A 12,589-nucleotide genomic window follows, 5' to 3' on the forward strand; every position below is an offset into this window, starting at 1 on the left:
TTTCCACTGCAACAACCATTTGGCCCCCATCTGTAAATGTCACTAAAATTCTATGCAACACAGACTCAGTGGGCCTACAGGCCCTAATAGTACTTGTTGCGCATGACGTGATCTTATACTTGGAAGTCAAAGTAAATCGGACGTCTGAAGAAATTATATAGACATCGTAATTATATAGAGGTCGCCGCTACCAAGTAGCATGATGTCACAGTGCATCCACCATCTTAGTAAAGGAAGGATTTGCCCATTATGAACAGACCTTAGAGAACAACATTTTTCAGACAGAAAAAAAAAAAAAAACTTTAGAAAATCCTCTGAAATTAAAAATGTACCTTTAAAAAAATATCTAACCATTTCTTACCTCCAGATTGCCCTGAGCAGAAACGTGAAGCCTCTGATCTTGCAAACACCCAGGTTACAGCTGATGCACGATTGGTTGGTAGGAAGTTACTACTAGTTTGTTTCAGTTTCCGTTTCGGAGGGAGAACAACGAGATAGACAGAGAGATAGTTGAATAGAACAAACTGTGGTTTATCTGTTTACACCTGAACATTTGTATGCAACGAGAGTTGAATTTCTCCGTTTTATTTTGTTTTAGAAGAAAAATAAAGAAATAAACGCGTTTACAGAATTGCAGTGTTCCATTCTTGTTTTGTTTGGTGAATCTTGTTTCGACAACTCCCTGGTTTGGAAATAGGATTTGCTGGATATTTTTTATAAAGAAAGGATAGTTTCGTGTCAGAGGTAAAGATGGGGGACCTTTATGACCCCGAGCATCCAACAGAGTGAGTATTTATACATATATATTTTATTTGTAGAGCAGTACCGTATTTATTCTGTACATGCATACTCAATACGAAAACACTGGACACATTATGAACATAACACGAGTTTAAAAACGATCCCGAGACAGATTGTGATTGTTGTTGTGTGCTTATTTTACCGTGCATTTAAAATCATTCTCAAGGGGACTTCGCTAACCGTATTTTTTGGTGTAATACTGGAGGTGTCTGGGTAAGACGTGCGGGTGAGTATGGAAGAATGCATTTGGCATAAACAAGAGGCACGCTTTGCTTTTCAACAGCGTGTAAAACAAAATGTCAGACCAGCACCGTATTTCCACAGTGTAATTGGTGTAAAGCATTTATTCTTCATCCGAATTGTGCTTTTGGCGGAGAATGTAAGGAAAAAGCGGCACAGCAGCACTCGCTACAACAGGCCTAGCTGCATTTGTAAGTAGGCCCAGATCCCCGTACTACAGTAGAACTGTCAGCCCACCTGTGAATGAGGTCCAGTAAGGGCATGGGAGCTTTACTCTGTCATGCAGTTACTGCGGTGTTGCTCTGTGTCTATGTGTGTGTGTGTTTATATATATATATATATATATATATATATATATATAATATATATATATAATATATAATATATGGGCTTCAGTGAGTTGCAGGAAAATTATTTAATTGAGTGTTTCTGTGACGTTATAAATTAGGAGACCGAAGGTCGAGTAATTTATAAACTGTCACAGAAACCTGAGATTTTGGTTTGTGAATAGTTATATACCAAACTAAATTACTCAGTCTTGAATAAATACATAACTAAAGCAAGTTATTTATCATTGTGGAATTCTCTAAATATGAACTACAATATGTGAACTACAAGAATTTAGCGATGGAGTACGCCAGAGAGAAATACCCCATCACTGATCCCAGTCATTCTTTTACTTTTCTTTCTTTGATTTCCTCTTTCTTTGTCAGAGCAAACACATAAAGTTGTTACTTAGGACGACTTTGCTTTTTATAGTGTGCAATTGTTAAAGTACCCGATTGCACCACTAAATTAACCTGGTTTCAGCGGTCATCAGAATCGCTTCGGTGAATATGTTAATAATGGGGCAGTCGCTCTAACTGGGCAAGACATCTCTTCAAAATGCCATTTCAGTGCTGGAATTTGTATTTTTTTTATTTTTTTTTAAAGAGCTTTGCTCCATTTATGCGCCACAGAATTGGGGGCAACCGCCGTTCGCACTTGCTTTTGCGCTGTGACCAGAATACAGCCCTAAGGGTTTTAGTTAATAGACTCTCCATATAATTTTTTATCTTTTGAAACGCCCTTTTTAATAAACTGAAATATTATGGCTGAAGCAGCTTTAAGTGAGGCTGGAGTTTCGTTTGTTAAAATATTCGTGTGCTAGAAAGGTTGCAGTGTTTTTGGCAGTGCGAGATTGACCGTTGGAAGTTCGCAGGCAAGTTCGTGTGGTTGATTAGAAAGTTGCACGTCCGTGCAGCCTTTCGTATTAATGAATTGACAAATGAATTAATGAATTTAGATAAATTAACAAATACATTTATGAATTGCTGGACAAAGTGGTCAATTCGTGAATTGACAAATTTGAATGGCTGGATAGTTTTGGCACAAATGGCGTGCCATATCGTCTCTTCCTACCTCGCTAGCTAAACTGTCCTGAGGATCACAAATTTCGGGCTCACTGTCTTTGTCGGCAAATAGAAGACCAGCAGCCCGCAGTGTATTTGTTGCCATTCTAAAAATTAAAAAATAAACAAGAGGAGTAATTCAAGACATAATTAGACAACACTGCCAGGGCGATCTTATTTTCAGCATTTTCACCAACTTTTTCTAAACTGTTTTTGCTGTTCGGCTGTAGCATTTTTATTTGTAAAACGTAATCGCGGCGGGAACGGCAGTACAGCCCACGTTGTCTTTGAGGGGTTTGTTTCGAACCTGTGTAAGTATCCCGCTTCACTCAATCTGACAATCTGCCTGCTGCTACCCTTCACACAGAGACGCTGAAAACTTACTAAGTTACTTTCGTGATCGTTTATCCAGCAAAATGTTTTCCACACATTTAAATAATATTTGACTTTATTGTAAATCAATCAGAAAAAAAGCATGTAAACATTACTTCAACTAATTTAGCAGTAAGCATTTACAAGTTCTCATTAACAGCGATGTACATCTGAAAATAATGACATACGATCATATTTATACTGTCTCTAACATAAATTTATTATAAAAATCCTTTTAGATTTAATTAAGTAAATATCAGAAACTAACCTTAATTATTATTAAACGAAGGAGAGAGATGCTGATGGACTGTACGGAAAACTAGTCCCTTCACAGCGCAATCAACGACTCCTGTTTGGTTTCATTTTCATATGCGTTTTTCTAAAGAAAAAAAAAACTCGAATGACAGCATATATTAAATAATAGATCAATCGAAAGCAGAAGTTGTGGTGACATAAGTTTATTGTTTTAGCCAACAGCTTCTGTTTAAAGGCACAGCGGTCTGTCGCAAATTCGCACTACTGCACAGAGCCGCTGACATTCAAAGTGTTAAGTGTACAAAAACGTACCCACCACTGTGGAGTACAAGTATGGGAAATTTACCCGCCACAGACCAAATTAACCCGCATTTGGCTGGTGTTAATTTCGGTCCCTGCTACTACCCAGCACTTCCTAGACTTTTCTAGAATTTGCTTCTGCATTATCATATCAAAATTTATAGCACCTTGTAGACAATGCTACCATAGCATCAAAGGGTATGAAAACTTTTGAATTACATTTTGAATTAAACTTTTCACTACAACCCTGTGTGTGTGTGTGTGTGTATATGTATATATATATATATAGAGAGAGAGAGAGAGAGAGAGATATTATATAGTAAGATGGCAGGGAGGGGGTTAAAATCCTTCCCTGCAGAGAACATGTGAGAATGCACATTTGGGTGTTAATGGTTTAATTGTTTTATTGTTTAGTAATCCCCTGCACCTGGTGTTAATTGTAAATTAGAGCCAGGTGCAGGGTATTTAAAGAATGCAGGGGTATGAGGGGTAGGAAGCAGAAATTGTGTTCTGGTTCAGAGCAGTCAGAAAAGGTACTGTGATAAACTGTGGGGGTTTTGTGTTTTGGTGTACCGATAAACAGCTTAGCTGTCTGGGGTGTTAGTTAGGGCGATCCTGACTGTATAGGTGTTTATTTTGTGTTTTGTTTGTTTCCTTTTGTGTTTATTAAAAATAGCGTGCAAGCGCTTTAAATTCCATTTCTGGTGTCCTGGGTCTGTCTTAAAGGGGCAACAAACTGTGAGAGTGGCATGGATCTTTAACTCTCTCTCTCTCTCTCTCTCTCTCTCTCTCTCTCTCTCTCTCTCTCTCTCTCTCTATATATATATATATATATATATATATATATATATATATATATATATATGTATGTGTGTGTATACAAACAAATTATACATATATGCACACAGTGGCAGCGTTTGTAGAAAGTAAATGGTTTTTAATTCATGTTTTATGCAAGAAAATCTTCTCTGACTACTGTTCCTGTTACAGTAACAATAATACTGAGGTCCAGCAAATTTCCCTTTTAGGTGTAGTCAAACATAAGAAGAGACGAGGATGATACATTTATGCATTTTATTAAAATTTATTTCTAGGTTCTTTTGAACACGCAACCCTACCCGTGAGACACTGTACATGTATTCCCCTCAAGTTTGCAGCACTGAGGGCACACACAATCAAACTTTGTTTGCAGTGTGTTGAAATTAGTCACTGTTTAAATCGTGGGTGACATGATTATGCGGCACATAAATATGGAAAGCCACCCGGGTCAAAAACATGTTATGTAGTACTTTAAATGTTTAGCACACATTGATTTTAACCAATCAGAATACATAAAAAAAAAAAAAAAAAAAAAAAAAACTCTGTTCTAAACACATGTTAATTAAGTACACATTTTCTACGTTTGGGCTTGTCATTTTACAGTCATGTAGCATAATTACAAGAGTACCCAATCGCCTTCGGAATAACATCTTTAAGTTATTTATTTATATAGAAGATTTACCCAATGAGACAGAGGCATCATTTACAAGGGGTATTGTTAGACACAGTTCAGTTTTTATTAACAATGAACATAATTGTTATTTATTTTCTAATTATATTTATTTTAGTTATACGTAAATATTGAGTTACCATAGCTAATATTTATTGTCAATGTCAGATCATTCAACACTTGTGTAAAATTACATATTATTTACAATGGGGTTACCACTTAGTGATTTCTAAGGCTCTAAAATTGCTGGTTGATGCTCATCTCGGAGGGTCTGGGTCTATCCATCTTTCACTAGTCTTTACTCAATGCCAAGCCCATATACTGCCACGAACTGGAGGGGAATGGCAGGTGTTAGACTACTCTTAATTGGATAATTTATTACACATACTAGTTTCTTTAAATTCATTGGTTCTCATTTCATTTTCAGCAATCTGATTGGCCAAATTAATATACATCGTAATTCCAATTACAACACGTACTAAAGTCAAATTAGAATGTGTACTAAATAATGCATTTCTGACCAGGATGTTCTTCAATACATATGAACATAAGCTTGTTGTGTTTTTTTCTGTTTATTATGGAAGGCCGTCCGGGTCAAAAAAATGTTTAGTCTGTGTTTGAAATATTTAGTACACGTTCTAATTTTACTTTAGTATCTGTTGTAATTCTTGAAAATAAGTGTTGTTTGCATTCTTTGTTTTTAATTTCTAGGGTAATGCATTGTTCTAGCTAATTTCAAATTCCAAAAATAACTTGTTGGAGTTTTAAAGGGTTAAAAAAAAAAGCATTTTATTTTTGCAATATGTTTTATTAGCGTATATTAGACAGTATATGTTCCCTGCAGAATAAAAGAATAAAACAGGTTTAAAAGGCACTGAATTGCAAAAGGACACTCAGTAATTTATCTCCAGCCAAGCCCCACCCCTTGTTCGTTGTATGTTTCACATGCCTCTTTATAGACATGCATACTGATAAATCCTCTCCCGATCACTCATTTTATCACCAAACTCTTCAATAATGCGATCTAAGTCATTGTTTTATTACTAAAACATCTCAAAAAGCTCTGCAAATATCTGTGATATCACTATGTAACACAATTTTTGTTCCTGGGTAGTAAGTGTTATTTCCTAATTGCTTATGCCTCAAAAGTATAAAAAATGGTTATTATTCCCCACAAACTTTGCTTTTGTGACCAGAACAGTGATATTTCAAAATATCACTATTTCCAATGAGAAAACGGGCGAATTTGTGTCTTTTCGTTCACATAAAGTCAGAAAAAAAGCCATTTTCTATACTTGAGGCATAAGCAATTAGGAAATAACACTTACTACCCAGGAACAAAAAAAAAAAATATATTTGTTACACAGTGTATTCTTTGAGCGCTGGATGCAGAAACAGCCATCTCCTTTGTTTGTGTCCGTGTTATCTCTGGTGCATGGGGCTATCAGATACGCCCTTCTTTTTTTTCTCGGCTCCTATCGGTCTCAATCTGGCATTGAAAGGTTTTCTCAGCTTTTTCCAGAGAAAAAATGACTAGAGACCTGTGCTTTACTCTTTTTGATGATATCGGACTGGAAAAGGAAAATTGTAATGTCGGACCTGGTCTGACATAGGACAGCAAAGGGTTAATGCTGGTGCTCCCACTGTGCTTGTCCTCCTTGACCTAACGGCATTCTTCTTGACCACCTTCAGAAGTGTGCTGGAATCTCTGGAACGTGTCTCTCGTGGTTGTCCTCTTATCTGGGTGCATGCAGTCTGTTCTCTATGCTGGATGCAGTCACAAAAGGATCTGTTCTTGGGCCCCTTCTCTTCAATAGCTACATGCTACCCTTGGGTCACCTCATCTGCGAACACAGCCTCATGTTTCAATCTTATGCTGACGACACCCAGCTCTACTTAAAACAACCCTGGAAGCCCCTCTGCCGTGGTCCGGCTCTCGGCTTGCATTCAAGATGTCGAGGCCTGGAATGTTCTTCAGCTGGACGCTAGTAAATCTGTACTCCTAGTAGGATCTAAAATTCAACTTAAGAATCTCAATGTAGCTGCCCTGAACCTCGGAAACTGTCTGCAGCTGCCTTCCCCCACAGTACGAAGACTTGGCTGACTTCTTGACAGCAACCTCTCCTTTGATGTCCACATCTCCTCCGTGGTCAAATCTTCCTTCTACCGTCTTCGAAACATCTCCAAAGTCCGCCCCTACCTTTCCCTCCCAGATGGAGATACTCATGCTCATGCATTTGTCTCCTCTCGACTTGACCTCTGCAACTCTATATGGTGGTCTCCCGGCATGCACCATAAACTGACTGCAGCTAGTTCAGAAAGCCACTTCCAGGATCCTTACCAGATGTAAAAAAATGTGATCACATCACCCCTTGTCTTGTTCAGCTGCACTAGCTACCTGTAAAGTTCAGAGTTACTTTCAAAATGCCCTTTATCACACTGGTCCTGGGTACCTCTTCAACTTCCTGACTTGATATGTCCCTGCCTGCAAGCTGAGGTCCTCCAACTCTGGCCTGCTTGTTATCCCCAAGCAAAAGTGTGCTACACTTGGAGAACGCTCGCTTAGCTTCATGGCTCCGACTCTGTGGAACTTTCTCCCAGCTTTGGTGCGTGATGCTCCCACCATTGCTTACTTGTTCTCTCTTGCTTTCCATGATCTTTAAGCCCTATATCTGCTATTAGCTGCTGTGTTGCTGGTACTGTTTCATGTATTATGCTACTATGATGTATTATGCTTTTTTTTTTTTTTTTTGTTTTTAAACTCTAGCATGTATTACGTATTTCTCTATTTAAAGTACTGTGGCTTTTCATATTGTTACTGCATCTTGTGAAGTGCTTTGTGATGGTGGTCCACTATGAAAGGTGCTATATGAAGTAAAGATTGATTGATTGTACACAGTATACAATAAACTTTGGTAGGATCTACAATCACTGTTCAATAACACCGTGTAACAATTTTTTTTTGGTTCCTGGGTAGTAAATGTTATTTCCTAATTGCTTATGTGCTTATGTATTAATGTGTTGATTTTTTTTTTTTTTAAAAGCAGTAACTTAAGGTTTAGTTTAAAAACATGCTATGGATTTTGAGATTAAAGATGCAAAAACTAAAGAGTCAAATTTAGTCCACTTGTTCTTTACATAAGTAATGCATGACTTCTTGCTTCTTTTCTTCTGTTATTTTTGCAGATCCAAAATGGATAATGGCAGTGAACCCCCACAGTTACATTTTTGTGAAGTGAGTTTAATTCTTTATTAAAATGGTCTTTTTGAGCAGCCATGCCTGCATCAGTTTATTTCAGCAACAGAAAAAAAGCAGAAAGAAAGAGACATGTTAACTACAATATTCAGTTTTCAGATTGAACTGTCTGACTCAACATAAAAATGTGTTCCAAAATCACACCATCATTTCAGATAATGAGATTAAATACATGCCATGGACTTTGTTTGCCTGCTGGGAAAAACTCACTTTCAGCATTGGTTGCTTTGGTGTACAGTAATTAAAGTGATTGTGGCTAACAAACTAATTCCATAACTCGTACAAGTTGTGTACTTACATTCATTATATTAGTCTTAAATCTCCAACTTTGAAAGACAAACACATTTTATAGTGAACGTGTATTTTTATTGTGCATCGTGATATCTGGTAGTAGATTTGGGTAGAGATCTAGTTTGCAAGCCATGCTTTTGGCTGGTGTTGCACTTTCTTGGTCATTTCATCTGGAGGGTGAATTGTCCCCAACCCTTCACTGGCTTATTTACTGCCATTAGCCAACCAGTTGCTTCATTTATTGACTGACATGTTTTCAGCCAGTAACTTGCTTTGACCGAGAAGACACTGGGAGGTGAAATTACCCAGGAAGTGCAAGTGTAACATATACCCGGAGAAAAAGGCATAGAAACTGATAACTTGTTTTACGTTAAAGTACCGGGTGTCATGTTTTAAAATGGAAATACATGTTTGCTATAACGTGTTTCTTTGAAAACTGTACATGGAAGACTAATGTATCAAATAGAAGTGCAAAGCAGGTACCTTTTGGTAGCTGCAATTAAACACTTGTACTGTACAAGGTCTGCTTGGCACCCTTTTTTGTTTTCTCTTCTGTGAGTGTGCTTTTTAACAACTAGAAAAAAGGTTCAAGATGGTGTTAATGTTGTACACTTTTCAGTGGTATCCTTTTTGTTTTAGACTTGCAAGGTGACATGTACAAGCAGTGCTGATTTAAAGCATCATAAGGCAGGACGGAAACACAAATTGGTAAGTGTGTATGAAAATATGAAAATGCCATTGTCCGTGCATTTGTATTGAGGGGAATGTTAACACTGGAGCTACTGGAGATTTATTCCTTCTTAATTTGCTTACAGAAGAATATACATTACTCCAAAAATGAAAAGAGCAACATTTCAAACTTGAATTTTTCCAAAACACGGTTAAAAAGAAGAATAAAATTTGAGCATTTTAGGGTCCTCCAAGTTAATACGGTGAACTGAAGATCTGTTGAAGCAGGGAGATATGTAATGTTTAACCGTTTGCGGTCCATTTATTCAGTGCTTGTCAGTCGCGTCGGGTCCAATTTATTTTACACGCAGTGTTTAAATTTTCAGAGTAAAACAGGTTTAAAAGGCATTAAATTGCAAAAGTATACTCAGTACTGCATCTCCAGCCAAGCCCCATCCCTTGTTTGTTGTATTTTTCACATACCTCTTCATAGTCATGCATACTGATACATCCTCTCCTGATCAATCGTTTTATCACCAAACTCCTCAATAATGCGATCCAAGTCATTATGTTATTACTATAACATCTCAAAAAGCTCTGCAAATGTCTGCTATTCTTTGAGCACTGGATGCAGAAGCAGCTCCTTTGTTTAGGTCCTCTCTGTGGTGCATGGTGCAATTGTTGTTCATTCGGCCATTGAAAAGTTCTCAGCTTTTTCCGTAGAAAAAAAACAACTAGTGACCTGTGCTTTATGTCTTTATGACTGGAAAGGGAAAATTGTAATGTCGGACCTGGTCCGACCATAGGACCACAAAGGGTTAATGTTAAAGTCCATTTTTTGTTACTCCGACCTGTATCGCTATTTGCAACATTTTACTGTGAAACATCTGTTCTTTTGAATTGGAAATTTAATATACAACCACTTTCTGGCTGAAATAGCCCTGAACAGTGAGCCATATAGAAAACTGGGACATATGTTCCATTATGCCTGAGAAAATATAATTACTTCCCTGGCTATGCACTATGCAGCTATCATCCTGTTAATCTTGGAAGGTACTTGTTTCTAAATGATTGTACATTGAGGCAAAACAATGTGTGTATGGGAGAAAGATTTCCAGGAACACCAAACCACAATATTCCTATAGAAACCTTTGGAAAAGGCTTGCGACACAGATTAGGGCTGGGACAATGTATCGATGCATCGAGCCATCGAATCGTTTGAATAACCATTGATGGATAAAATAACCATCGATGGTTGGGGGGGGGGGGGGGGGGGTGAGGCATTAATAGGACTGGCAAAATGTAAATCTACACTCTTATTCCTTACGTTTTGCTTTGGTTCCTTTAAATAATAATAAAAAAAAAACCTCCCCGCCCATTACGCAGCATGTGCGTTTTCAGAGTAAGCATGACAAAAAAAAAAAAAAAAAAAACCTAGAGAAGAGACTAGAGGTAGGCTGCAATTCAGGAACAGATTTTGCTAGCTAAACTGTTGGTTTAATTTAATTTGAAATCATGCTGTCAGAAGTTTGGAAGGTTTTTTTGTTTTTGTTTTATTTTTTTACAAAAGAACAAATTAGAAAGGTATAATGCGCTGTTTGTGGAGTTTTAATGAGCTTCTGTGGCAATACCACCAACCTGCGGGATCATTTAGTAAGACAACACCCAACAAAACATGACAGCAGCAAGACAAGTAAAAAAAAAACTAAAGGAAGCAACACAATCAGTGACAGCTTATTTTGGAAAGAAAGCTGATCCAAAAAGCATCAGAGCAAAATAAATAACAGGCCCGATAGTGGATGTTATCACACAAGATATCAGACCTGTTAGTATAGTAGAGGGAGCTGTGTTTATAAATCTGATTGTGACTCTTGCTCTGGGCTGTGAAATGCCCTGTCGAAAGACAATCTCCAAATTCATTACTCTGGATCAAGAACGTGCAAAGGAAAAGCTTAGACAAGATTTAAGTCACGAGTGTAATTCAATGTCCATCACTACCAACGTATGGACAAGCATGACACGAGAAGCGTTTTTAACAGTCACCTGTCATTACATTAAGCAAAACTGGAAACTCCAGTCAAAAGTATTATGACATGAAACTTACAGGAGAGACACACAGCTGTGAATTTAGCAGAAGAGATCAATCAGATAAACACAGAGTTTGAAGTGGCTACAGAAGTAATAGCTTGTGTTCATGGCAATGCGGCCAACATGTGTGGAGCAATGTCTTTGCTTTCTGCAAGCGAGCTTGCTGTGTTACTTTTTGGTAGCGTGACAAGTATGAGCTGTGCAGGGCACAATATTAATCTCTGCATTTAGAAAAGCTTGGAGGACGACAAGTCCATACGTTGGTGGCAGCAGAAAGAGACTGGTTGCACGTTTTAAAAAGAGTGATATTGCAGCAAGTGCTTTTAAATAGGAAACGAACAGAAATGCTGAACAGAGAAAAAGCACCACTCAAGTTAATACAGGACGTACAAACAAGGTGGAACAAAGTTTATTATATGTTTGAACGCCTCTGTGAATTAAAATGGCCAGTTATTGATTTGGTGGAAAATTAACCAGACACACTCTCCCAACCTAGCAGCCTTGGTAAAGAGCATGTTAAGTATCCCTCCAACATCGGTCCCGAGCGAGCGTGTGTTCAGCAAAGCAGGGATGCTTGTGAACAAACGCCATTCTTCTTTGAAACCGGAGAATGTGGATGCCATAATATTTTTGAATAAAATCAGAAAATAAGCTCTGGAGTGAGCACAGACTTTGTTACGTTGGACTTGTAAAGTTATTCTTGTGTTCACCGTTGGAGTTTTATTTTTTCTTTCTCTAATCCAGTTGCTGTCAAGACATCTTAAGGTAAGACAGTAATATTTGTAATGTTTTATTAACTTTTTGTGGGGAACCTTGCAGACAGTGTGACTAGACGTAAATAAGTAGAAATATGTAGTTTTAAGTTCAACTGGAGAAACGTTTACTTTTTACAATTTAGATTTGATGAAAATACACCACCCACTCGATATATCGCGGGTGTCAGGGTCCAAAATAAATCCTTTAATTTAATATCGAGGGCCGTGATGTAACGAGAGACCCATAAAAACAAATAGGCTGACAAATTACTGTACAACCTAACCTCTCTCTCGTTTTATTGGGGTGCGTCAGGGTCCAGTATAAATCCTCTACACAACCCGCTTTTTCTCATTTTTCATATAAAAAGCAGCACATCGTTTGAATTTGTACAACAGAGTGTAATTGCTTCTCATCGACTTCAGTCTCCAATTAATTTCATGAGTCTTCCTCTCCTTTCTCAAAAGCACAAACCTGCTGCATTGAAATTATCCATTCCCAACATAGGGGCTTGTTGCTAGGGAGCTGATGTCACTGCCCTGTGACGTTTGCTAGTGCATTGCTGCCACACATGAACACCTCGTTGGCTAAAATAAAAACCGCTTCAGCAAGTAGATATTTTATTTGCTTTGTGTTATTGTGCAATACATGTGTATATGATAACAGTACGATAGTAATGCTTTG

At 37.7% G+C, this 12,589-nt stretch overlaps 1 protein-coding gene across 6 annotated transcripts in view; it reads left to right on the forward strand.

Moving 5' to 3' along the window:
• Nucleotides 1-462: 462 nt before the first annotated feature.
• LOC121314678 overlaps nucleotides 463-12,589 on the forward strand; it is a 46,145-nt gene continuing 34,018 nt past the window's right edge. For 2 of the 6 annotated variants that reach the window (XM_041248179.1, XM_041248180.1), the window contains exons 1-2: nucleotides 9,035-9,103; nucleotides 11,897-11,917. Coding sequence is in view for 4 of the 6 variants with exons in the window: in XM_041248176.1 (XP_041104110.1) it covers nucleotides 751-785; nucleotides 8,035-8,083; nucleotides 9,035-9,103; nucleotides 11,897-11,917 (174 nt within the window). In the remaining 2 variants the exon portion in view is untranslated. Of the gene's footprint in view, nucleotides 786-8,034; nucleotides 8,084-9,034; nucleotides 9,104-11,896; nucleotides 11,918-12,589 lie in introns of those variants that run through there. The other 4 variants (XM_041248176.1, XM_041248175.1, XM_041248178.1 and 1 more) reach the window with 4 other exon arrangements.

The sequence above is a fragment of the Polyodon spathula genome, chromosome 4, assembly GCF_017654505.1.
Source record: "Polyodon spathula isolate WHYD16114869_AA chromosome 4, ASM1765450v1, whole genome shotgun sequence".
NCBI lineage: Eukaryota > Metazoa > Chordata > Actinopteri > Acipenseriformes > Polyodontidae > Polyodon > Polyodon spathula.